Genomic DNA, 27,499 nt, shown 5'->3' on the forward strand with positions numbered 1-27,499 from the left:
ATGTATATAAAGATTCAATGTTTTCTTGTTCCACACCAGCCAGCATAGTATTTGGGGCATTCCTTATCATTTCTTAGCATAGTCCAACTACACAAAACTTTCTTGAAATAATTTGCAATGCAATGATTCCAAAGTGATGAAGGTATCTGGAGAGCAAAAATCCAGGTAAGTGGACAGATACTTACAGTGAATTTGTTATAGGTGGTATAACAGCCAAGAAACAGATCAGAAAGTTGAAATGGAAGAAGTACACCAGCTCTTCATGTAAAAGAATGGCTGTCCCAGCTAAAGATATTAGCAAATCAAGACATTGTTTTAAAATGGTTTTCCTTATAATGCCTTGGTCTGATTTTGGTATCAGAGTAATAGTAATAGCTAAATAAAATGAGTCAGAAGTGTTTTCTCTTTTTCTGTTTTCTGATAGTGTAGAATTGATAGTATTGCTTCCATTAAGTGTTTGGCAAAATTTACCATTGGAATCATCTGGGCCTATAGCTTGCTCTGCTGGGGGATTTATCTACTTCCTTACTGAGCTTTGGTAGCTTTTATCTTACAGGGAATTTGTGTGTTTAATGTAAGTTGTCCAATATATAGGCCTAGAGTTGGTCACTGTATTTTCTGATTACCCTTTAAAGTCTGGAGGGCTGCAGTGATATTCCCTCTTTCACTTTTGGTACTGTTGATTTGCATTTTCTCGATTTTCATAGTCAACTAAAGGCTTACCAGTTTTACTGATCTAAAAGCATTTTAATATACTCAAGATAGTTTTGCTAGAAACTTTCTCTTACCACTGGATAAGAGTAGCTATTTTTAATTAAGTAAGCTCTATACCCAACATGGGGCTTGAACTCATGATCCTGAGATCAAGAGTCACATGCTGTAGGGACTCAGCCAGCCAAGTACCCCAAGAGTAGCTAATTTTTAATTGTGGATCAGGTTTCACTTTTGTTTTCAGCACAGTCCTTTCATGTGAATAGTTAGTACTTCATTCTGTATTATGCTTGAACACTAGGAGTTGAATTTAACCTCATGAACAATAAAGTTGGTTTAAATGGAATACAGGATATTGAATTCAGAGGGCCTAAAATTTAAGTCCTGCTCTTCTCTGGCCAGACTGTAGATTCCTATGGGTTTTCCCTGTAAGCTGAGCACAGGCAGTGAGGTATTTGCTGGTCTGAGGAGAAATCTCTAACTTACCGTTACTCTAAATTAGAGTCCTTAGACCTACATCAGAACCGTGTAGGATGCTGTTTAAAATGGTGATTCCTAGGCATTACTATAGGACCTATTAAATAAAAATGGAAAGTGTGGCTCTGGATCTGCATTTTTAATTCTTACAGTGAAATTACAGAACCACTGTTCTAATCTCACAAGAGGAAAGAAAGGAAGAGTTAATTTTTAACCTTGTAGATACCACATTATTAGTCTTTTGAGGAGAACAGTTATAGTAAGGCCTTCATCATCATAAGTATTACTGAGTTAATTTTATATTAGTTAATTTTTCAGTTTTCTCTCACAACACTTGTGAAATGATTATTTGTTCACCCAACTTTACCAATTTCATAATTAACAAAAATTCCAGTTAAAATGGTCTCTCATCACTGTAGAGTCATGCCATTAATACTTAATGCCATATCTCTTCATTAACTACTATGATCTGATGTCCATAAAATATTTTAAGTCCCCTGTTATGTTTACATTGCATCAAATTAAGATGAAGCATAAAAGCAACATGCCAAGCCAAATTATAGCAAAGGTTTATATGAACAAGCAATGTTAGTGATAGAAGCTTTTTATAAGCCATCAAATAATTAGGTTTAAAAAATCAGTATTTATAGGCACATAATTAAATGCCACTTAGAAAATCCTTAACTTGAGAATCAAACCACTGGCTTATTTAAATGTAAATATATTTAAGAGTTTCCATGGTAAGGTCACCATTAGGGAAATTGTGCTAGTTAAATTGAATAGTTATACAATGGACCTAACCAGTACCATTAAGGATTTCTAAATGTATTTGATTATGTACTTAGAGTAATTGGCCATGCTAACGTTATCAAGATCAAACTGCAGGCAAGATTGGTTAAGAACTATGCAAACAACCTGAACATCCTACTTTCACCTTCTGTACATTCACAGCATCTATTTTTCATTTCAAAACAGCACTTGCACCAAATGCTGCTTCTCACCAGCTCTTAGTATTCCTTGTTCCGCATCAGAGCAAGCAGCATTAAGGACAGTACTGGCCCTGTGATAGATATTCAGTACTGATAGCACTATCAGAGCTAAAACTAGGCAACAAATTTCTTCTCTCCAAACATGCTGTTCCATGGCTGTATATTTCTCCTGAATCAGCATGAGAAACCTTTCCTCTTGGTCATCCCCATCTTTCAAAAAAGTCTGCTTAAGGGAATTTGGAGCTAGAGAACTTGCCAATACACAGCGCTACTGTTCAATAAATATACTCTGCTATTAGGTCTAATATACAAATATGATGATGATGATTTGATTTGAAAATGGAACCCTGTTCAGTACTATACTGGCACTCAACAGGGCTAGTGATCATTTGTTTACAAAGGAGTCATGTTCAAGTCTGTTTATGATAAACCTATCATCTAGACAGATTGATTCTTTAGGTGTCTTTGTTTTGGCCACTATCTACAGCAAACATTTAAGAGCCATAATCATTTGTGCTCTGGGCTAGGGTCCCTGGTCAAGTCAGGAATGTTCTTCAGTACTGCTGCTGAATGATCTGCTCCGGATGTGATTTCTAAGTTGCTCTATAAGTTCAGGATTCTGTTGCTGTATCTGCTGAGCAAACTGCTGTCCCCTGTAGTAAAGAGGCAAAGTGGTATGAATTAGGAATTTCCAGTCACATAATACCCATGCAAAAAGAACTGCAGAGGATGTGGGTATTACTCAGAGGGAACCTTTTCTATAAAAACAACTTTTAGAATCATGGCTTTAGTATCTTCAAGTTTACCAATGCCTCCATATAGCATTATTACAGCACAGTGTTCTTTATAAGGAACAAAACACCCATGCTAAAAAGTGACTCCCTGAAATGCATATAATCCACACGACAAATAAGCTAACGGCTGAAAAGTACATGCTTTCATTGTATGTGCTCAAATACAAGGCAAGGAATTTCTCTTGTCATCAGGTATGATAGGTGTCATACCCATTCTGGTCACCTGTATGTCACCTAAGAGAACTGATTTTTACAAAGGCAAAGAAATGTAATACAAATTCCTGAGTGTGTAACCCTCAATTACAAGTGTTACATATCACTATAATCATGCCACTTAAAGATCACTGTAAAAATGCAATATTCTAAGGGGTAACATGGTTGTGATCAAAAAAGGAAATGCTCTGAGGGTTGATGGGAGGTGGGAGGGAGGGGAGGGTGGGTGATGGGTATTGAGGAGGGCACCTTTTGGGATGAGCACTGGGTGTCGTATGGAAACCAATTTGACAATAAATATCATATATTGAAAAAAAAAAGGAAATGCTATTTGTGTCTTCATATAACATTTCCAGTGACAACATGACACACAGATTGAAAAATCAATTCAAAGAGTAGAGTATCTTGGGGCACCTGGGTGGCTCGGTCGCTTAAGCATCCAACTCTTGATTTCAGCTTAGGCCATGAATGCACGGTTTGGGAGATCGAGCCTCAACTGAGCTCTGTGCTGACAGAGCCTGCTTGAGATTGTCTCTCTCTCTGCCCCTCCCTCACTCACATGCTTGCTCTATCTCAAAATACATAAATAAACACTAAAAAAAAAGTAACTTGGGTGGAAGTGAAGGTAGTGTGCTCAAGTAACGAGAAGATGCAAAAAGTATCTTTAGTGATGACATATGCACTGAAAAGTTCAAATGAAATGGTTTCCTACATTGTTGGAACATTAATATATGTAATATGTGATTTTTAGATACACCTAAATTAATAAATTAATATTCTTTAAGTAGATATTTGAATTTCATCTACATCCTTGAGTACCTATTCAAATCTGCCAGAAAACTTTTTCATGGATCCAGATCTTCTGGATTTCTGCCCTTCAGTCTGAAAATTCCGATTTATAAACTTCTCTAGATTGCATAACTACTGAGGCCACTGATATGAACAGTGAAAGAAAATTTTAAAAAGGAAACCCTGGTCCTCTCACTTTAGAGGCAAGCTGTAAAACATAAACTTTTTTACTATTTGTATTTAAGTAACACTTACGCTTGGATGAGGCTAGACAGGTCAGTTAGGCCTCCAACTCCAGCAGCAGGTCCCCCAATGGCATTTGTCATCATTCCTGACATTCTAGAATAGGCAAAAGATAGATCACTAGGATTGGTATATATTCTTAACAAGCAGACTAAGGAGAAATCAGCTAAATATACCCGCACTGTGTAGGAAGTCAGGTCAAATGTGCATGGCTATCAGTTCTAATTGGCATTTATCTATCATTTATCACTTATCATTTTGGCGGTGATGTGCTCAAATTAGGAACCTGGCAGGTAGGTGGAAAGGGAAAATATACTTACAGCTGCTGAACTTGAGGATTCTGCATTAAACTTGCTGCCTGGAATTGAAAAGCGGCATTTCCCATTAAAGGCAGTTAATATTTATGGGTCTTTAACAAAGACTTGGAAAAAAAAGAATGAAAGCAAAACCAGAATATAGTAACATTTTCTAGAGTTTTAGCATACTCAACGAAGTGGGAATGTAAAAAATAGAGAAGTACTAGAAAAAATGGCAGTGAAAGTATATTGCAAGGATAAAGAGGTTACACACACTATAATAAACTAAGCAGTTTACTTCCTACTACTGACCAGATCAATAAAGCCAACAGGAAAAATAAAAACTTTAAAAGTATGGCTAAAGAATCTTCTACCCTTGAGGGTCTCCTTCAAAAGAGGACTCTAGGAGATGTGACCTTGCTCCATGGGGCTCAGCAGTATTAATCATTCCTGTGCTTACAGTAGGAGGAGAATTCTATTCATTCATGCATTCACTTGTATAACTTTTCGTTTTGAAAGCATAACAATTTTTTTTTGCCTCAAATTTGTTCCATCAACAATGTTCACGTAAAATTTAAATGGAGTCTAAATCTTTGTAGACAGTAATTTTTCATTCACTGACCCTAAACAAGGTGTTGGGAGAAGCCATCACGTGCTCTCATTACCATAAAGAGAACTATTTGACTTGCCAACAATTCAATAACTCTCCTCAAGTTTCAGGATTGGTGCTTCTGGTACCAACGCATGAGTGCTATGGACATTACGCAGGAAAACCAGGATTTATAAGCTATAAATATAAAGCATTTCATTTCACAATCTTTTTTTTTTTTTTTTTTTTTTTAGTTTATTTTGATAGAGAGCAAGATAGAGCATGAGTGGGAGAAGGGCACAGAGAGACAGAGAGAGAGAATCCCAAGCAGGCTTTGTGCTGTTAGCACAAAGCCTGATGTGGGGTTCTAACTCAAAAACCGTGAGATCATGACCTGAGCTGAAATCAAGAGTCAAATGCTTAACTGAACGAGACACCCAGGTGCTCCTTTCACAGACCTTTTTATCTGATTCTGCAAAAGCAGTTCACCCTCTTCTAGTTTCTGGGACGTAGAAGAGATACAGAGGAGATGCTAGAGCTTTTCTGGCCACTTTGAAGTATGCAGTCCTCTAGTCACTCTAAGGTAGAAAACAACCTCCGGAATTCACTTCTTGCTCACTGCAATAACCAAATGCATAAAATTCATTTACAGGCAAAACGTTTCACCTCCCAAACGTGGGCCTACTAGAGGTGGGCCAATTGCCTGCTCTTTTTTCACCACAGTGCCTCTATGCCTCTTCTCCCAGCTTGTTAGGCAAGAGTCCTGGCTCTGTGGGAAGGAAGAGAGTCACAGGTGCAGGCAAATTCTTTGATGACTGGTACTAGCTCAGTGGTTCTGCACCTGTGCTCAGTGGGTGTGCAAGTTGTTTAAAACTACTCTGGTTCTCTATAGTGGCACTTTTGAGGTCCTGCAGAAACTTCCCCCACCCCCACCGATCTGGGCATTTCTCGTCCATTCTCTGAAAAAGGTAATTAACTTTCTGGAAGGACAGTATGAAGAACACTATAGTCCCAGGTTCTTCACAGCCCTCTAGTCCTGAGGCTCTGTATTGGAAACCTTTCTGGGCAGATTCACACAGGACTATCTTTTAAATTTTTTTTTTTTAATTTTTTTTTTTCAACGTTTATTTATTTCTGGGACAGAGAGAGACAGAGCATGAACGGGGAAGGGGCAGAGAGAGAGGGAGACACAGAATCGGAAACAGGCTCCAGGCTCTGAGCCATCAGCCCAGAGCCTGACGCGGGGCTCGAACTCACAGACCGCGAGATCGTGACCTGGCTGAAGTCGGACGCTCAACCGACTGCGCCACCCAGGCGCCCCCACACAGGACTATCTTATGAGCACATGTGCTCACCTTGGTCCACAGGAAACACATCTCCCCTCCACTGGCTTCAGTACAGTTACTTCCTAAACCATACAGCCTTCTTTAGCTGGCATGTCAGACCCCCGTCTACTGTCTTCCAAACTGAGGGCCATTTAGAAAGCTCTCTAAGAAGGCCAGAAAAGCCTTTTCTCTGTGGGCTAGAGAGGAAGGCAGCCCTTTACTTCCCTCATACATGAAAAAGCGCTTTGTAACTTCAATAGCTTTTCTCCAAAAAGCCTGACTCTCTATCAACCTGACTCTTTATACAAGTCACGCAGTATGTTTTTTACCCGCACCTTTTGCAACACTTCACTTTTGGTGCACAGCGTCTCGAGGGCTAAACCAAATCTGAAAGTATAAGAAATCCATTTTCACATCCTGCTACAAGAGCATAGCCCGACACCCGCAAATGAGTAACAATGCTTAAAAATGTCACAAAACCTACAAAGAGACATATAATTGTTGACATGTAAACCGGAAGACCAACTTAAATTTGATGGGCTCAATCCTGAGACTTGAAGAGAGTTCCTGAATTATTTGCAAGTCGTAATTAACTACTGTCTACAAAGATTTCAACTACCAATTGCTACAAACCTACTAAATGTTCAAAAGACTTCTTTAACTCACTGGGAATGAGCCTCCATGCCTTTCAATTCAAATGAAGATTTTTGTGGATGCATGACAACATTTTTTGAAGGAACCAAAGGTGAATACAAGTAGTACCGCGCCCTTCCAAGGGCATGGCATGTGGTGGAATGAATGATTCTCAGCCAGAAATATTACAGATTACCCAGGTAATATCCCTGACCCATGAAATCAGAGTTTCCACATTTTGGACCAGAACATATATGTTTTCAAAAAGATCCATGAGTGATTTTGTTGTTTTGTAGGATGAAGTACATACAAAGGAGAATTATACTAAAAGTTCAAATAAACTCTTATGAAAGGAAGGAAGCAGGCCATGTTGAGTGAGAGGAGAGCTTAGGGAACCACCACAGCCAAACTCCTAAGATCAGACCTCCATTATTAGGGATCTTCCTAAGGCCACTTTCATGTAAAAGAGTTGTTTTTAATCTTTTGTATATTTGCAGACCCCTTCACCAATCAGATGAAAAAAAACAGTTCTCTCTAGAAAAATGCATATACGTACATGTATACAAATTTTTATATACAATTTCAGGGAATCCATGGGCTTCCTAAAGTCCATCCATGGCTTTCTCATAAAGAGATCCATACCTGAGCCGGAGCATTATATGACCATTCTACTGCTGTTACCCCCACCACCTCTACAAAAGCTCCCCTATTTGTTTCTTCAAGTTTGGGAACCATATAACTCTATGGAAAACAGCCAGCAGAGCAGAAAAGGAAATATACTCACCATACTAATGAAGGCTGGATTATTTATTAAGCTAGCCATGTCAAAGCTCAATCCAGTTCCTGTCTGTAAAACAATTATATCTGAGAATTATTCTAACCACTAAAATTTGATTCTAATAAATTGTGAATGAGAGAAAATATTTCCCTCATTTGGCATTAATAACTTACAGGACTAGATACCTCTCTTAACTTCTGTTCTGCTATTTTCAGATTTGACTTGTAAGAATCATTTTCAGGGTCAAGATCTAATGCCTTTTGATAACTTGTAACTGCTTCTTCGAATTTATTTATGGCAGTGAGGGCCAGTCTGAAAAGAATACAATATAAGATATGATTAAAGAACATCACAAAGAAACATCTGTCTCAGTATTCAATGTGAATCCAGACTACACATTTAATTTATTCACTGTACTATGATTCACAGAAGTATCACTAAAATTCCTTCTAATTCCAAGATTCATAAGTCTGGACTTTATCTATTCTGCTTGCTGACAAACGTGGCTGTCCTATGAATCATGAATTTAATGCTTAGAAATGACTCTTACCTACCCTTCCAATTTTAAGCCTAATATGTGAAGTAATTTACCTTATGAATGATAAAGCTCCACAAAGAAGAGAGCTAACAATCCTGTGGCCATTTTAACTCCATGAAGCTAAAACCATTTCAAGAACTCTGAACTAGATTTATGCTTCCTAATGTCCCACTTTCTTCCTTCTTCCTAGCAGGGACCCTGAGCCACAATAAATATCAATTTGCCATTAAAAAAGTAAAAATAGGGGCTCCTGGGTGGCTCAGTCGGTTAAACGTTCAACTTCGGCTCAGGTTGTGATCTCGCAGTTCCTGAGTTCGAGCTGTCACAGCGGGCTCTGTGCGGACAGCTCAGAGCCTGGATCCTGCTTCAGATTCTGTGTCTTCCTCTCTCTCTGCCCCTTCCCTACTCATGCTCTCTCAAAAATAAATAAACATTAAAATAAACTTTTTTTAATTAAAAAAAATAAATAGAAATAAAAATAAAAAATAAAATTGGGTTATGAGGTATCAGCAAGCTTCTCCTGAACAAGGCATGTTTATTGTCAAGTAAATAAAATTAGCACCCTTTACAACTCAACACATATCCCAGGCACAGATCAAAGAGTTAGTTACTAAATTTTTATATTTTCGCTACCTAGTTAGTAGAATTTATTTATCAGACAATTACTTCAGAACTACATAATAATGGTGTATATGGAGAGAAAGTACTGAGGTTTTTTATTTGTTCTATGTTCATTTTTAATAAATTACCCCAATTCTTTCTTGGACGACTTGCCTCCCAGACTTCTGATCTAGACAGAATACAGGGCCTAACAAAGAAAAGTTCTCAGAACCTAATTTGTTTTCTACTTGTCAACCATGAAAGATATGTCATCAGAGTCCTCAACTAATCAACAGTCAATAAGTATTTATTGAAATCCTACTGCATACCAGAGACTACTTTATAGTTCACAATGAGAAAGGAAAAGTCCTTGAGTTTAAGAAAATTTCATCCTCCCTGGGAAAATAAGCAATAAACAAACAAAAAAATAGTAATATTAAGGAGAATGAATAGGGGAGCTCCTCAAAGACAGGCACACTAAAAAGACCTGAGTGATGAGAAGAAGGCAGCCACGTGAAAATCAGAGGAGGGGCATCTAAAGAGAAGACACAGCAAACACAATGGCCCTGAGAAGGCTTAAGGAACGGGACAAAAGCTGATGAGGAAGCACAGAAAATAAAGTGTGGAAAGAGATGACATCAGGGAATAATTAGGTGCCAGATCATATATGACTGTGGTTTGGAGTCTGGATTTTATTCTGGTTGCAATGGAATGACAGATCTGATCTATGTTTTAAAATGTTCACTCTGGCTTCTCTGCAGAAGACTGACACGGGTGGGGGTGGAAGGGTAGCAAGGGGACCAGTTATGAAGCTACTGCAATAGCCTATTTAGGAGATGATAATTTGACTAGGGCTATAAACAAGACAGCATTGAAGATACATAGTACTGAATATGGAAACCAGAATTGACAGGACTTGCTGATAGAATTAGTTGTGTCAGGTGTAATAAGAATGAAGGAGACTCCTAGGCTTTTGACCTGAGCACTGGATATAGGTGAATGATGACACCATTTACTGAGATGGGGAAGATTTAAGAAGGGAACAAAAGTTCTTCTGGGGACATGTTAAGCTTTAAATGCCTATTAATATCTAGGTGGAGATGAAAAGTAATTGAATATATGAGTATGGAATTCAGGCATATAACTTAAGAGCTCCATCAAACAAAGCTGAGTCTCATTAATAACAGTAGTTAAATTCTATAAAGTCACCACAAACACTAAATTAGTAAATAATGAACAACTCCTCCTAGAGGAAATACAGGGTTGGGATCCTGTGAGCTTTTGGTTACAACATTTTCATCAATAGGTCAAAATATAATCTTATTTTACATGTGTTTCTGTTTAAAGAAACCTTATTTAATATATATTACTGATTCATTAGCAATGAACTAACAGCCAACAGCACTAACTCATTTCTGATCAAGAATTATCTAACACATGTATTTTCTTCATAAGGTGCATTCTAGCCTTCTTGTGCTTAGGAACACTAGACAACACTTCAACCTACATTTGGGGGCCAGTGTAAACAGGAAATCAACCACAAAAGGCATAAAAAAGCAAAAAAAAAAAAAATACAGCACTAAAAAAACTGTGAAAAGGACACTTGTTTACAGCCTAAGAGCTAAAACAAAAAGGCAGAGCTTTATCAGACCTCTGTGGAGAACTGGCATGATAGACAAGTGACTCAAATTTTTCACCCTTCTGTGAATGACCACCAAAGCACAGTGAGTATTGATTTGGGGGTTGCAAACAAATTGCAGCATGTAGGCAAATTCATGAATACAGACTCCATGAATAACGAGTACGGACTTAAAATGGAATTTAAAAGCATGGCACAGGACAGAATCAGAAGAGAGAACAGACAAACGACAGCAGCAGAGAGAAAGCCCTGAAGTACGCCATTATCTAGAGGCAGTAGAGAAGGAAGAAACAGTAAGAGAGACGAGGAAAGAGCATCCAGTGAAGGAGAAGGAAAACTAGGAAGTATGATGACACAGAAGCAGAGAGAATGAAGTATTTCAAAAATGAGTTAATCATGCTGGGGCACCTGGCTGGTTCAGTCAGAAAAGCATGTGACTCTTGATCTTGGACTCGTGAGTTCAAAGCCCCCATACTGGGTAGAGAGATTACTTAAATAAATATCTTACAAAAAAAGTTACTTGTGCCAAATACTAAAACATGGAGCAGGGTAAGGATACAGACACGATCACTGGCCTTGGCAAAATATAGACAACTGGTGACCTTGAACAGGGCTGTCAGCACAGTGATAGAGACAAAGGCCTTATTGGAGTGAGTGGAGAGCAAATGAGACACGAGGGAGATGAGAGAGCAAACCCAGCCAGCCATGGGGACAATGCAGAAAAAGAGGAGCTGGGAAATGGCCTCGCGGAGTAAAATCTTGGTTCCAGTGGGTGATTTTCTAGGACCTTTCCACGCGCAGTCACTGCCGCTGTTAGAGACAACCTTGTGTTGCAGAAGATAAAGGAGAGGACTCCAAGGGTAAAGTCCTGAAGAAGGTACAAAAGGATGAGACCTAAGGCATGAATGAAGTCTTAGATAAGAACCCTCCCATTTGAAAAGGAATAAAAGGCAGTCTGTGAGGATATAAATGCAAGTAGATTGGTTGATTCAGAAGTAGGAAGAGTTATTTTTCTCCTACATGGATCTATTTTCTTAGTTAAGTGCAGGGCAATACCATCAGCTGAGAGCTGCTGATACCATACCATAGAGGGTATGGTAGAAATTTGAAGAGAGAAAAAGTGAGAAGCAGCCACTCAGCGTAGTAAGGTGAATTTAGAAGCAAGTATAGTAGCATTGTCTGCCAAGATATTGAGTGCTCATTTGAGATTTGTGGCCTTGAACAGGAAGTGAGTCTACTGAGTAAGGTTGTATTATTTTCTCCAACAACCAACCATTCATCATACAACTGATCATCTCTATCCCAAGTCATAGAAATTGCAGTCATTTCCTCTCTCAATGTTATATTTATCCTCCTAATAGAGAATGCAATATTTAAGCAGGAAATTGAAAACCAAGCCATTAAGAACAGCATATTTGATACTCCTTGGTACTACTTTGAACATTTTGCCAGAACTTACCCCATTCTCCCATAGGCCTTGCTGTACTTTGAATCGATTGCTATTGCCTTCTCACAATCCTTTATTGCATCTGTGTAGTGACCTAATTTACTCTGAGCAGCAGCCCTAAGAGAAAGAGAAGAGATATTTATTACAAGCAGCCTCAAGGCACTAATTGAGATTAGTACTAATAAAACTATATTTTCCTTGTCCCACTTTGCATATAACTTCCAGTAAATATCTAAATCAAACAAAGATAATTCTACAATCAAAAAGATAACTCAAAAACAAAATTCAGGGGCTCCTGGGTGGCTTAGTTGGTTAAGCGTCTGACTTCAGCTCAGGTCATGATCTTGTGGTTTGTGAGTTCAAGCCCCATATTGGGCTCTGTGCTAACAGCTCAGAGCCTGAAGCCGGCTTAGGATTCTGTGTCTCCATCTCTCTGCCTCTCTGTCTCTCTCTCAAAAATAAACATTAAAAAAATTAAAAAATAATTCAGAGAAAATATGCAGGCCACCTTTCACTGTGTGCTTTCCTACAGAAAAGACAAATAAGTGAGTCATACAACTGATCTACCTACTTATTGCCTTTCGAATTTGCCCAAACAGAAAACTGAAAACACCAGGAATTACTAGAGGAGAATGCAGAGTGAGAGACAGTGGCAAATGGCTACCCAGGGGTATGCTGTTAAATGATCACTTTACTAGTAGGGTTAAGATCATCATCTGGCAAGTCTAAGATGAAAATCTAACTTACCCGTGTGCCAGAATCTGGCTGCAAACAAAGTATGGCAATGCATTCCACCCACTGAGCACAGAATCTCGGAGCAATTAAGCACTATTGAATCCCTTCTAGGTTACCTCTAACAAATCTCTCCTGGAATCTCGGAGCAATTAAGCACTATTGAATCCCTTCTAGGTTACCTCTAACAAATCTCTCCTGGAATCTCGGAGCAATTAAGCACTATTGAATCCCTTCTAGGTTACCTCTAACAAATCTCTCCTGGAATAACTGGAGCCTGACAGTATAATCAAGCTACTTCCTCTTCCTGCACACAATCTTGAGAGTAGACAGCCCTCTGTTTCCCTGTTATAGTGCCCACTTCAACCCTCAAGGCCATAAGCAGAATGACTAAATAAGCAGAATGACTGTTCTACATGCGAGCCCTTCAAACTAAAACATTCCATAACGTCTCCTGCCCTCCATCCCACTACTGCCCCATTCATTCTTCTATTTATTCCAGAATAAATAGTTCTTATTTATTCATTCAACTCATATATCTATCAAGGTCTAGCTAATGCACAGACACTTTTCGAGGCCTAATGGATAGAGCACTAATCAAAATAACAATTCTGGGGGCGCCTGGGTGGCTCAGTTGGTTAAGAACCGACTCTTGGTTTCAGCTTAGATCGTGATCTCACAGTTCATGAGATCGAGCCCCACATCAATCAGGCTCTGTGCTGAGAGTGGAGCCTGCTTGGGATTCTTTCATTCTCTCTTTCTCTCTCTCTCTCTCTCTCTCTCTCAAATAAAAAAATAAATAAAAATAGGGGTGCCTGGGTGGCTCTGTCGGTTGAGTGTCCAGCTTTGGCTCAGGTCATGATCTCACAGTTCCTGGGTTCAAGGCCGATATCGGGCTCTGTGCTGACAGCTCAGAGCCTGGAACCTGCTTCAGATTCTGTGTCTCCCTCTCTCTCTGTCCCTCCCCAACTCACACTCTGTCTCTCTCTCAAAAACAAATGAACATTAAAAAAAATTTTAAGTAAACAAACAAATAAATAACTAAAAATAAGATTCCTGGCCTCAACAGTGCTTAGGTTCCTGTGGTGTGAGTGACTGGTGGCTGGCAGGCTATAAAGGAAATGTGGTGGTGAGTCCAATTTTCTGTCAATTTTTCTTCATATAGCATGACTGAGACCCTTTCTTTTCAAATTAGGTTATAAACTTAAAAAAAATAAACATATAGCCTCCTTTCTTTTAGTGAAAAAAAAATTTAAGTGTGAAAGTATAGAATTCAACAAACCTGATTTGGTAGTTCATATGAAAAAGAGATATGGGTTTAGCGACTCAACATTCAACACACACTAACAAGCATGACAAAGATGGCCACTAAAAATGACCATTAAGGGGCACCTGGGTGGCTCAGTCAGTTGAGCATCCAACTTAAGCTCAGGTCACAATCTCATGGTTTGTGAGTTCAAGCCCCACATCAGGCTCGCTCCTGTCAGCATGAAGTCTGCTTTGAATCCTCTGGCTCCTTCTCCCTGCCCCTCCCCTGCTTGCATTCTCTCAAAAATAAATATTTTTTTTAAATGACCATTAAAATAAGAGATATAGAATATATCACTTCCAAACAATTAGAAAAAATGAAGTAAAAATAAATCATTACAATAAAAGGCAAAAAAGAAAAAAAAGAAGGGGAGAGAGAAGCCAGAACATATCATAGCATAAAAACAACTCAAACTTGGGGCGCCTGGGTGGCTCAATCTGTTAAGCGGCGGACTTCGGCTCAGGTCATGATCTCGCGGTCCATGAGTTCAAGCCCCGCGTCGGGCTCTGTGCTGACAGCTCAGAGCCTGGAGCCTGTTTCAGATTCTGTGTCTCCCTCTCTCTGACCCTCCCCTGTTCATGCTCTGTCTCTCCCTGTCTCAAAAATAAATAAAACGTTAAAAAAATTAAAAAAAAAAAAACAACTCAAACTTAAAAGCAATTACAAAGTAAACTAGATAAAAATCAGTTTCTCAAACTGTATACATATCAACTAAAACATAATCACATACATATTAAAGGGACAGAAAAAGGCAATTGGGCCAACTGAAAACCAAGCAAAAAAAAAGCTGATGTAGAAACCCTAATATCAGAAATGAAACAAAAAGTATTATTAAGGATAAAGAGAGTCATTATTACTGATGAATCCTGTTAGTTTAATTTTATGGAAAACATTAATATGGCTCAGAAATCAAACTCGTAAGAAAAGTTTCACTCTCACAGAGGATGGGTGGCGTGGGGTAGTTAGAATAAAAATGGGAATGAGACTTCAAAAAGGGTGAAAAAGCAAACCTTCAAATGGAGTAAAACAGAAACAAATGATGCTGTGTATCAACAAGAGTTCAAGTGAATTTCAAGTACAGTATTCTGAGTATATATTTTTAATGAGGTGGATTCTAAGGAGAAAAAATTTTGCAAAGAAACTGAAGTTTACTTAGTAGGCTTACTAGTGGTAGAATATTGATATCAGACTATCAACTGAAGAATATTGAAGGGTAGAGCTAATGAGTAAATATACTGGTGGTATTAGAAAGCAGCATTTTTCATTCTGGAAGAACAGAAATCCATATAAAAGGGGAACGGTAAGAGAGATTTCTGTGAAGATATCTGTATAAACCAATGCCTTTTAAAAAATTCTAATTCCTAGATCTGTTTACTGAAGAAGCACTAACACTTCTTCAGTAGCAATGATCATGTCTTGCAACCAGATCCTGGTTTCTGAATTCTATTCTCCACTAATAAGAACAGGAGCTACCTGTAGAAACAGCTGGGCTCAGGTCCAGGGCAGAGAAAACACAAGGCAATGTGGAATACCTTGATGTCTCAGAAAGTAAGAAAGTATCCAAAAACAAAGTTCTATAGAAGGACACATAGCAAGTTTAAAGGGGCTCCCACCAGCTAAATATGGAATAATAGAAGTGCCAAAAATAATGATTATGGTCATTTATTATAACATATTACATAGGGTTTTAAAAATTCATGAGTCCATAATGATACTCAAAAAAGTTGGGGGAGGGAGAAGGAGAAGGAAAGAAAAAATGAGGGAATGGAAAGAAGCTCTTCTCTACAGAAATACGTGAGGAAATATATGTAAATGAAATGACAAAATCAGAAAATCATCATTTTGTAGCAATCAGCATTTTACTAAGTCAAGGAAATATCATGAATGGATGGTAAAACATTGAGTAAAAGATTATTGGGGAATGGATATTCACATGATCTGACCCTACAGATAATTTTTAATTAGAAAAGGAATAATAAGAGAGATACGGTGGTTACCACCCTAAGATATCAAACTTACAATCACCATTAATGGATAGCTTGACATTATGTGCCTCCTACCATAGTGCAATAAATGGTACACTTTTATTTATGTTATTATTTTTGTAGGCTTCACACCAAACTTTAACCTCAAATTAATCATGAGGAAGCAGTCACACAAATCAAGAATATGGCACATTCTATAAAATCACTCGCCTGAACTCTTTAAATATGTCTGTCATTAAAAATAAATAAATAAATAAATAAATAAATAAATAAATAAAGTAATATTTTCTAGATTAAAGCAGATGAAAGTAACATAGCAAAATGCAATACACAAACAGTGATTGGATTCTGGATGAAAAGACATAGCTACAGAAGGTATTTTGGGGACAAATGGGAGAAATTTCAATATTAATGCCATTTTCTTGCATGTGATGGGAATGATAGTTATGAAGAGTATATCCTTATTCTTAAGAGATATAATTGAAGTATTTGGGACCACCAAGAAAATTTTATACACAGGTACACACACACACACACACACACACACACACACACACTCTCATAAAAAGACAGAAAGAGAGACAAAAAAAAACATGGCAAATGTTAGCTATCTCTGATTCTAAGGTAAGTATATATGGATGTTCATGTATTACTCTTTCAATAAGTTGAAATAGGTTTTAAATAGCTTTAAATTTATTTTCCTAAATACACATACATTCCATAATAAACTTATGAAATTATAGATAATATATAATTTATGATTATATATATTAAAACATGCTGACAGATGACTGCTTCATGATCAGCAGTCTTCAAGTAAAGGCAATTCTACCTTCTAAAATTCACTTTATCAATTCAACTCAAACTTTCATTGAAAACTATAATATGCTAAACCCTGAACCAAACCAAATACACAGTGATGAAGAGGATATAATTCTGCCCTCCAATCTTTCACTGCCTTAATAGGGAATAAGACATGTAAATAAATAAGTAAATGGTATGATAATTTCAGCAATGGAATCAAAGGAGGTATCGACAAAGTATCAGAGGAAGAGGCAACATGAGAAAAGTCTGGTTAACCTTCTGCAGAGGTGTCTAATAGAACTTTCTGTGATAAAGAAGTTCTTCATCGGTGCTATCCTATACAGTAGTCCCTTCCCACATGTAACTAAAGAGCACTTGAAATATGGTAGTGCAAGTGAGGAACTGAATTTTTTATTTTGTTAAGTTGAACCTACATCTGAGCAGCCACATGTGGCTAGGAGCTACGTTACTGATTAACACCACTCCATAGGACATGGTTGGGGAAGGGCAGAAGGGCATGGACAGGAGGCTGGAAAGAGAAGAAATTTAAAAAGTCTTTCCAGGGGTGCTCAGGTGGTTTCATCGGTAGAACATCTGACTGTTGATCTCAGGGTTCTGAGATCAAGCTCCACATTGGACATGGAGGCTACTTTTAAAAAAATGAATAAAAAATAAATGTAAAAAAAATGTTTTAAAGTCTTTCCCAGGAAACATTCTAGGCAGAGCACATAAAACCACGGAGAGATGTTGCAACATGTTACTCATAAGAAGTCAGCAAAAGCAAGAATTAATGATTAATGTCACATTTTAGAAAGACTCTTTTGGCAGAAGAATGGATTGTGGAGGGCAAGTAGAAACGTGAAGCCAAATGAAGCTACTACAGCACTAATTTAACAGATTTAAGAACCTAAGGGAATAGTGATGGAAATGGAGGAGGGAACAAATGGGCTACTGGGAGGTATATGGAAAAGGGAAACTGAGGAGAAGACACCCTGATCTCTGGTTTCAGATGCTGATAACAAGACAAGGAATAAAGCAAGGAGAATCACACCGAGAAAGAAGAGTGGGCAGAACATTAAGAGGGTGACCTGACACCTCTTTCAATCTTGACAGCTTTTGCTTTAGAACACAAACTGCAAGCTAGCATCTTTCAAAAGAGGATGCAGGCACCTGAACCTCTGAGGCCAGGAAAGGGAAGAGAAGTCAGGCTGCATTCCACTCCAATCTTCTGTGAGATAAAGCCAAACATGCCAATGTCTGAACTGAATATCAGTGTGGCCGGCTCTCACTGCCCCAGCTGTCTGGTTATCAGGGCATAACTAATGAAATTCCAACAGAAGAATACAGTCAGAGTCACCACGTTTGGAGACACCCTCGCTTTCTTTACCTTGTTAGAGAAAGACCATGAATACAATCTGTGTTCTATTTTTAGAGAAAATAAGGCAGAAAAATAAATCACAGATGCCTTACATCTCCCATACCATACGTCATGCATAAATAAGTTATAGCAAAAACCTCTTTCTACAGCTAGGAATGACACTGTTTTTGAAAGAAACAAATACTGAAAGCCTAGAGCTATGCTAGTTCCTTTACATACATTATTACTCTTCAGCTACCCTATGATGTGGTTAGTATCACCTCTATTTTACAAGTGAGGAAACTGAAGCTCAAAAAGCTTAAGTGGCTGCCCAAGATCACAGAGCTACTAAGTGGCTGACCTGAGATTCAATTCCAAGTTCAACAAACCAAGTCCAACTCCCAGGGAGCCTAATGACTACATGCTGCTTATGGAGGTGGAATAAAACAGAGTGCCAAACAACGTGGTCTCCGTTTCAAGCTTTCTCGGAGCTCATGCTGTCTCTAGCATTCCTTGGTACCATGCCCTGATGATTCCTAATTGTGCCTTTTAAATTATGCTCTCCAACCTAAGACCCTTTCCCTGTCCTCTAATTTCTTTACGTCCATCAAATCTAGCTCCAACTCAAATTCCCCATCACCTGAGAGGTCTTCTGGACAAATTTTCTCCATCACGCGTGATCTCTCTCCTGTACATCTTTAATTCCATTTATTGCCTCAGTCATTCAACCATCCCTCCATCCCAGAAGCATGAGACAAATATGGGTCAAATCAGCAATGAGGTTGTACAAAAGAAATAAAGAATACTGTTTAGGGACAGAAGACCCAGAAAACTGGCTTGTTTAATGTAAAATATCATTTCATATTATAAAGTACTTGGAAATGTTTTAGACCTATACTCAATCATTTGTTGTTTTCTGTATACAAGTGTACAGTCCTCTATGTATAGTCCTCCATGCAAGCAAAAAAAAAAAAATTGGCTGAACTCCTGTGAGGCACAATGCTAGGTACTATAGGGGATACAAAAAAAAAAAAAAAAAAAAAGATCCAATCTCTGCCCTTCACCTGAAGAAAAAAGTATGTATATAACTGTAAGGTAAAACGTATGATAAACTGATACGTTACATATCACGGTCAATTCTAGGAGTATACAAAAAAGGCAAAAATAAATAATAGGTATTCAAGGGAAGACTCAGGTTTTCCTGGTACCCAACCTGAGCCTAAAGCATCATTAGCCTTTAAGATAAATATTAGAAAAGCAAGACTCAAGATTAAGAAATATGCCAACTGATTGTTTTTTAACAAATAAAAAAAAATCACTTCTAGGGGTGCCTCGGTGGCTCAGGAGGTTAGGCGTCTGACTTCAGCTTAGGTCATGATCTCACAGTTCATGAGTTCAAGCCCCGTGTCAGGCTGTGTTGACAGCTTAGAGACTGGAGCCTGCATCAGATTCTGTGTCTCCCTCTCTCTCCCTCTCTGCCCGGTCCCACTTGTGCTTTGTCTCTGTCTCTCTCTCTCAAAAATAAACAAACATTAAAAAAAGTTAAAAAAAAAAAAAAACCACTATGGTCTAAAAAATTTTTAAACCTTTTCTCAATATTTGTATTAAATATACAAATAAAGTTTTCTAGTTATTTAATATTAAATTCCATGCTCTATTACTGAACTCCTCAGGAAAATAGATACCATTTAAATGAAAAAGATAAGCTTGATTATTGATTTCAATTTAACCATAATTAAATGAAAAGCAAGCACAGGTATTATCAATAATCTCTTCAAATCCAGTACTAGCAAACATAAAATTATTAATGAACCCAATCTCATTTGAAATAAGTGATTTATTTAGGATCCAATTTACTATATTCATAGTCAAAAGTGTATGGCTTACTGTGTTCTGTAAACAAGCAATTTTCTGATAACATCTATAGCTGGTCATAACATTTAGTGACACTTCATTAAATACTTTTGTTTCAAATATTTAATATGCTAAAACATATATTTACCTGATGACAGGAATAAAAAACATAAAACCATAGCTTGAGGAATTCATTTTCTACAAATTTTTCAGATTTTTTATTTTTTTGGGCTAGATTATTAAAACATTAATAAAGGGATTTTTTTGGTAAAGATAATATAGTTGGATTTCTAGTATGTACAACTAAATTTGTTATGGATCCAACAGCTATAAATTTTGTACAAAACAAAAAGCTAAAAGCAGCCCAGATGACCATAAACAGGAAAACAGCTTAGCAAATTGTGGTTCACTCAAACAATAGAGTACTACTGAGTAATTCAAAATAAGAACCATTGAGGGGCACCTGGGTGGCTCAGTCGGTTGAATGTCTGACTTCAGCTCAGGACATAATCTCACAGTTCATGAGTTCAAGCTCCACATCAGACTCGCTTCAGATCCTCTGTCAGCCCCTCTCTCTCTGCCCCTCCCCAACTTGTACATGTTCTTTCTCTCTTTTTCTCTCTCTCAAAAATAAATAAACATTAAAAAAAAAAAAAAAGAACCACTAAGAGAAGCAAGAACATGGTGAAGCTTGAAACCATTAATGAATAAAAACAGTCTCACCCAAAAAAGTACATGTGGTATGATTCCTTTTATGTGGAATTCTAAAAGAAACAAATCTTACCTCTAGTGGAAAAAAAGAAAACAATGGTTGCCTCTGATGTTTTAGGCAAATGACTCTGAAGGAGCATAAAGAATTTTCAGTATCTTGGTAGGGGGTTTTGTGTTGTACAACTATATGTATTTGTCTCTTAATTCTATCATTCTATTAATGATATTGCATGATAAAGTATTTAGGAGGAAAATGTACTAATGGCTGCAATTTACCTTGAAATTCACCAAAAGTAACATGGACTAATAAACAGAGGGAGCACAAATAGCTGAATAAAAATGTGATTGAGCAAATATACTAAAATATTAAAGGCAATATCTTGATATGGATGGATATAAGAGTACTTACTGCAAACTTCTTTCAACTTCCAAGTATTTCATAAAAATGTAAGAAACCCCCCAAAAAGAAGATAAATGACACTAGATTAATTCAAAACAACACCTATCAGACTAACATCATTTCCTTTTCATTTTAACAGGCTTACTACCAGACTCTATTAAATCAGAGAAAGACAATTGACAACATATTTGGACTCCCAATAAATTTGGATCTCTCTTCATATTCTGATCAAAACAAAAAAACCCAGTGTGCATAAATAATAATATTGAATAATAACATTATAATATAGAATTAATTATATAGTAGATATTTAATATAATATATAACTAATATTTATATTATTATGAGTAGACAATATTATTATGCAATAATAACACTGTTGTGTACAACACTCTTTACTAGAAAGCTTCCTAGCACTTTATAGGTATTAACTATTTGATCTCTACAACAATCCTATGAGGTAAATACTATTAGCCAAATTTTACTAATGGGGAAACTAAAGTATACCTGTGTTAGGTAATCTGCTCAAGGTCACACACCTAGTAAGTGCCAGAGCCAGAAATTAGAATCCAAAGAGTCTGGGTCAGAACCCCCGCTCTTAACCACTTCCCTATGATTGTTCCCTTAGTTGACTTCATAACTGACAGAATATAACATGTGGCGTTCTTAAGTTTGTGAATGACATGAAACTTGGAGCAAAAAGTAAACACATTACTTTACAAATTACCCGAAAAGATTAAGGGTCATACACATGAGAGACTTTAACAAGATAAAATTCTACAGGGATAAAATAGAAGATCCTGAATTTTGGAAGAGACACAACTAAACCTCCAGGGACAGCACTGGTACACAGCAGGTGTTTGGCAAGAACCTGTCAAATGAAAATATGACTGAATGACAGAATAAAGAGAATGTGTGAAAAAGAGACACTTTAATAAACCAAAACCAAAATATTAATTCAATAAATAATGCTATAAAACGCTAACATATATAATTATGCTATCTAGAAGTAGGTTAAATGAGAGCCCTAGAAGTCTACTGTGGTCAGACCAATTCCGGAAATGCTGTATGAATTTCTGGGAACTACAGAGTAACAGATACAAGTAAACTGGAACAAGTTTAGAGCAAAAGTGCAGAACTTTAAGCTATATTATCTAAGGTGTGATTGAAAAAACTGCAAATATACAATGTGGACAAAGGAACTCAAATGAACATGGTAGCAATCTTCAAAATGTAAGGTACTATTATGAAAAAGAAGGATCATAATTATTCTGTAACTGCCCTTAAGAATAAAAATTAAAACTGCCAACTGAGATTAGCTACAAGGCCTTCAGGAAAACAAGTTCAGTGTCAACATAAGGAAGACTATTCCAACAGACAGAACCACGAAAGAAAATGCAGAGGAGGGGCGCCTGGGTGGCTCGGTCAGGTCATGATCTCGCAGTTTGTGGGCTCCAGCCCCGCATAGGGCTCTGTGTTAACAGCTCAGAGCCTGCAGCCTGCTTCAGACTCTGTCTCCCTCTCTCTCTGCCCCTCCCCCACTCACTTGTATGCTCTCTCTCTCTCTCTCAAAAATAAATAAACATCAAAAAAAAATGTTTTTTCTTAATAAAAAAAAATGCAGGGGAGAAGGGGTCATCTCAGAAGGGTATGAATACCCTAAATAGCACAAGGATAACTCAATGAAAGATTAGACCAAATTAAAGATCTCTTCCAAATCTAAGAATTTACTATGTAACAAAAGGTAATTTTTATAGATTTCAGCCCTAAAAGGTTTCAAATTGGTTAAAATAGATACCATTCACCAAAGCAGACTTGCAATGATAAAATTTAAATGTGAAGGAAAGAGAAGTTATTTGTCAGGTCTGCAAATGGGGAAGGCTTTAAGACTAAAAACACTGGACACTCTCAAACAGGGTTGCTTGTTGGGGTGGTGGATGGGAGGATGAGCTAAATGGGTGATGGACATTAAGGAGGGCCCTTCTTGGGTTGAGCGCTGGGTATTGTATGTAAGTGATGAATCACTGGGTTCTACTCCTGAAACCAATACTACACTGTATGTTAACTAACTTGAGTTTAAATAAACAAATAAGACTGGGGCGCCTGGGTGGCTCAGTGGGTTAAGTGTCCGACTTCGGCTCAGGTCATGATCTTGTGGTCTGTGAGTTCGAGGCCCGCATCGGGCTCTGTGCTGACAGCTCAGAGCCTGGAACCTGTTTCAGATTCTGTGTCTCCCTCTCTCTCTGACTCTCCCCCGTTCATGCTCTGTCTCTCTCTGTCTCAAAAATATAAATAAATAAATAAATAAATAAATAAATAAATAAGACTTAAAAACACTGGAATAAAATTCCAAAGAAAGAAAAAAAAAAAAAAAAAACAAGGAAAGACAACCTTGTCTACACAAATATTTAAAACCTTTACATATGAAAAACATTAAAAGGCAAATAGTAAGCTATGCAATTAGGACAAATGGATTATATGTTTAATATACAGCTATGCTGTACAGGAGAGTAGACATAAGCTACATGTGGCTACTGAAATTTAAATTAATTTAAATTGATTTTCAATCAATTAAACAATAAAAATTTACTTTCTCATTTGCACTAGACATGTCAAGTGGTCAAAAGCCACTCTGGCTAGTGGCGACTATAATGAACAAAGCAGATACAGAACATTTCCATCACTGCAAAAAGTACTACTGGAACTTTAATATTTAAGATAGATTATTTTAGTTCAGGGAATTCATTACACAGTTGATGCAAGAGCTAAGATGCCAGGCAGGGGCATCTTGTTGTGTAGCAATCCAGAGATGAGGAACAGCAGGAGCCATTACCATCCCTAAGATAGAGGACAGAGTGCAGAGTCCAAAAGCCAACATCGCCTGGCAAAAGCTGTGACCATAGCAGGTGTCTTGGGTGGGAGCTGGAGACAAGGATGAGAAGCAGCCCCTGCTGGATAAATACCCTGATGTAAAAAGAGGGGAAGAAACACCCCGCCTTCTCCCCTCCTCTGCCCTCCAATCTCCTGCCAGCACCTCCTGTGACTGAACCCAGACAAAACTCAGGTGACAAAGGGCCCTGGGAAATGTAGCCTATAAGGGTCGGACCCTTTGTTTAAAAAGGGCAGAACAGGGAAAGAAAGAAGTATGAGGTCAAACAAGCTAAGGCCGGGCACAGGTACGAAGAGATAATTGTAAGAAAACAAACAAACACAAATGGCCAACATGTGAAAAATGTCCAACCTTACCAGTAGTTAAATATAAATTAGAACAATTACTATTAAAATAAAATTAATATTAAATTAATAATAAATAATGATAACTCAAGTACTTAGTGCTGATAAGGATGTGGTAAAAACAGATGCACTCATACACTTCCAGGGAAGGAAATAAATTTTCAAAATTTTTCAAAGAAGTTCGAACAATTTTGCAATCAGCACCGACAAATTTTGAATGTTTACACAGTTAAATCAATTGAATGCAGTTCCAAGGATAAACCCAAAGTCCAGAAAATCTGAATTTCAGAAAATAATTTGAGAAACAAAGATGTTCATTCCAACTTCATCATATTGAAAAAAAAAAGGAACAATCTGCCAGTACCTTTATATAAAGTACATTTAAAAAAACAATAAAATAAGTTAAGGTACATTTATACGTTTATTAAAAAATAACTAGTGCTTGTTTGCCAGCCACAATGATAGGTGCTGGAAATATAAAAAAGATTAAGAGGTAATAACAGACTAATTTGTATCCATTTAAAGAATGTTTATGAAGAGTTTCAACAAAATAAGGACATGTTTATGATATACCTACTGAATAACAACGAATCTAAAACTGATGACACATCAAACAAAATATGCCAAAGGTTCGTTAATAAGAGTGACTACCTCTGAGTGTTAATTTTATGGGTTACTTTTCCTTCTTTCTACCTTCTTGAACTTTCAAATTTTTCAAAATAAATCTTACAAAATAAATTTATTTCAAAATAAATTTTCAGTGCTATGAATACAAATTACAATTGAAGAACTATAAACCTGCCACAACAGTGCCAGTTTACCTGTTGCAATAATAAACTGCATTATTTGGATCCAGTTCTATGGCCTGTGTGTAACAATCCACAGCAGCAGCATAATTTTCTTCTTTCATGTGGTTATTGCCTAAAATAATCAATATGTACAATAAGTATAACATACACACAGAACAAAGCCTGAAAGATACATTTTAATCATAGAAACTACAACAAAATGAAGGTCAGCAATGTGATTTTTCTTTTTTTAAATTTTTTAAGTAAACTCTACCCCCAATATGGGGCTTGAACTCACCACCTCGAGATCAAGAGTCGCATGCTCCACAAATTGAGTGAGCCAGGCACCCCGCCAACATGATTTTTCATCAGCAGTAGAGCTAAATTTTATATTTTACTATACAGTTGACACTCCTTAGCCATCAGTGTGTTCAAGTGATTTTTAACAACGTGAAGCCTTAAAGCAAGTAAAGCTTGTATACCTTATTAAATCCAGGCTTCATAAGTGAGTAAATGCAACAATTATGAGTATCCCATGGCAAAATTTAATCTCTTCTCACCTTCCTTATATTCATCTCCTGCCTTCCTTTTAGAGCTGCTCCCCCATTCCAGATGCAATCCCTTTCCCCATCATCATCTCATTATCCACTCCTTCCCTTGTCAAAACATACACTTGCTATGGGGCACCTGGGTGGCTCAGTCAGTTAGGCATGTGACACTCGATTTAGGCTAAGGTCATGATCCCAGGGATCATGGGATTGAGGCCCATATCATGCTCCAGGCTGACAGTGTGCAGTGAAATTCTCTCTCTCCCTCTTTCTCTCCCCCTCCCCCCACTCTCTTAAAATAAATAAACAAAAAACAAAACGATACAAAAAACCCTACTGAAGGGGCACCTGGGTGGCTCAGTCAGTTAAGCGTCCGACTTCAACTCAGGTCACGATCTTGCGGTCTCTGAGTTCGAGCCCCGTGTTGGGCTCTGGGCTGATGGCTCAGAGCCTGGAGCCTGCTTCGGATTCTGTGTCTAGCTCTCTCTCTGCCCCTCCCCCGTTCATAATCTGTCTCTCTCTGTCTCAAAAATAAAATTTAAAAAAAAATGCTTAAAAAAAACAAAACCCTACTGAATAGCCAAATTCTCAGAATTCTGCTATGTGGGTAAGCCAGTAAAATTAATCATGTTAATATGCTATCGGAAGATCATATTTTTTTGTGCTATCCATTCCAGAGACAGATTTCTTAAAGGGGACTGTTGGACATTAATTTCTAGAAAGAATTTCAGATACCCTGGCTAGCCCACAGGGTGCTAATTTTCAGGAAGTTATCTACAGATACATCTGGTAATAATTTAGCTAGGTTAAGAACTAGCCAGCAAAATAAGGAATTTCCTGTTGGCTATCTTTTGTATTCCATTAAAGGGAAAAATGTGTCCTGCTCACTGATAAGAACCACGGATCAAAACTGAAATTTTAAAACACTGGGATTAAGAGGAAGAATTTACATCACAAAAGCCTCTGTTACTCCTCCCAACTTTCTCTAAACCAGAAGCTCTCCTATTAGTTTTGTCTTTTAATACATCATTAGCTACTTAACAGGAGTAGGAGAGTATAACTTTGCAGGGAACAGGAACAGCAAGATTAAAGGAAAGGCAGGTAGACAAAAGCATATAGAAGCATGCAAAAGTTACTGCTAATTAAGAATCAAAAATGAAGGGTGACTGGGTGGCTCAGTTGGTTAAGCGTCAGACTCTTGATCTCAGCTCTGGTCATGATCTCAGTTCTGGGATCGAACTCCAGGTAGAGCTCTGCACTGACAGTGGGGAGCCTACTTGGGATTCTCTCTCTCCCTCTTTCTGCCCTTCCCCTGCTCATTCTCTCTCTCTCAGAAAAAGTAAATAAACACGAAAAAAAAAAAAACAACACACCTTCATCCTGGTTTAAAAAAAAAAAAAAGAATCAGAAATGAATATAAAGAGTAACCTAATAGGTACACAGTTTCTTTTGAGGTGATAAAAAATGTTCCATAACTGTGGTAATGGCTGCACAACTCTGAATATTCTTCAAAACCAGTGAATTTATACACTTAAAATTTTTGTTTTTAATGTTTATTTTTGAGAGAGAGAGAGACAGAGACAGAGACAGAGTCTGAGTAGGGGAGGGGCAGAGAGACAGAGAGACACAGAATCTGAAGCAGGCTCTGCTTCAGATGGCTCTGAGCCATCAGCACAGAGCCTGATGCAGGGATAGAACTTATCAGCCATGAGATCA

At 37.6% G+C, this 27,499-nt stretch overlaps 1 protein-coding gene across 2 annotated transcripts in view; it reads right to left on the minus strand.

Annotated features, from left to right (window-relative positions):
- Positions 1 to 1,312: 1,312 nt before the first annotated feature.
- The window catches only part of SGTB (small glutamine rich tetratricopeptide repeat co-chaperone beta), a 46,620-nt gene continuing 20,433 nt past the window's right edge, over positions 1,313 to 27,499 (minus strand). Inside the window, exons 5-11 of one of the 2 annotated variants that reach the window (XM_011284029.4) lie at positions 25,269 to 25,368; positions 12,074 to 12,178; positions 8,023 to 8,149; positions 7,844 to 7,906; positions 4,537 to 4,574; positions 4,229 to 4,312; positions 1,313 to 2,830 (exon numbers count right to left, since the gene is read on the minus strand). In XM_011284029.4, coding sequence (XP_011282331.1) covers positions 2,719 to 2,830; positions 4,229 to 4,312; positions 4,537 to 4,574; positions 7,844 to 7,906; positions 8,023 to 8,149; positions 12,074 to 12,178; positions 25,269 to 25,368 — 629 coding nt within the window. In that variant the 3' untranslated portion in view covers positions 1,313 to 2,718. Of the gene's footprint in view, positions 2,831 to 4,228; positions 4,313 to 4,536; positions 4,575 to 7,843; positions 7,907 to 8,010; positions 8,150 to 12,073; positions 12,179 to 25,268; positions 25,369 to 27,499 lie in introns of both variants that reach the window. The other variant, XM_003981021.6, reaches the window with a different exon arrangement.

This window comes from Felis catus, chromosome A1, assembly GCF_018350175.1.
Source record: "Felis catus isolate Fca126 chromosome A1, F.catus_Fca126_mat1.0, whole genome shotgun sequence".
NCBI lineage: Eukaryota > Metazoa > Chordata > Mammalia > Carnivora > Felidae > Felis > Felis catus.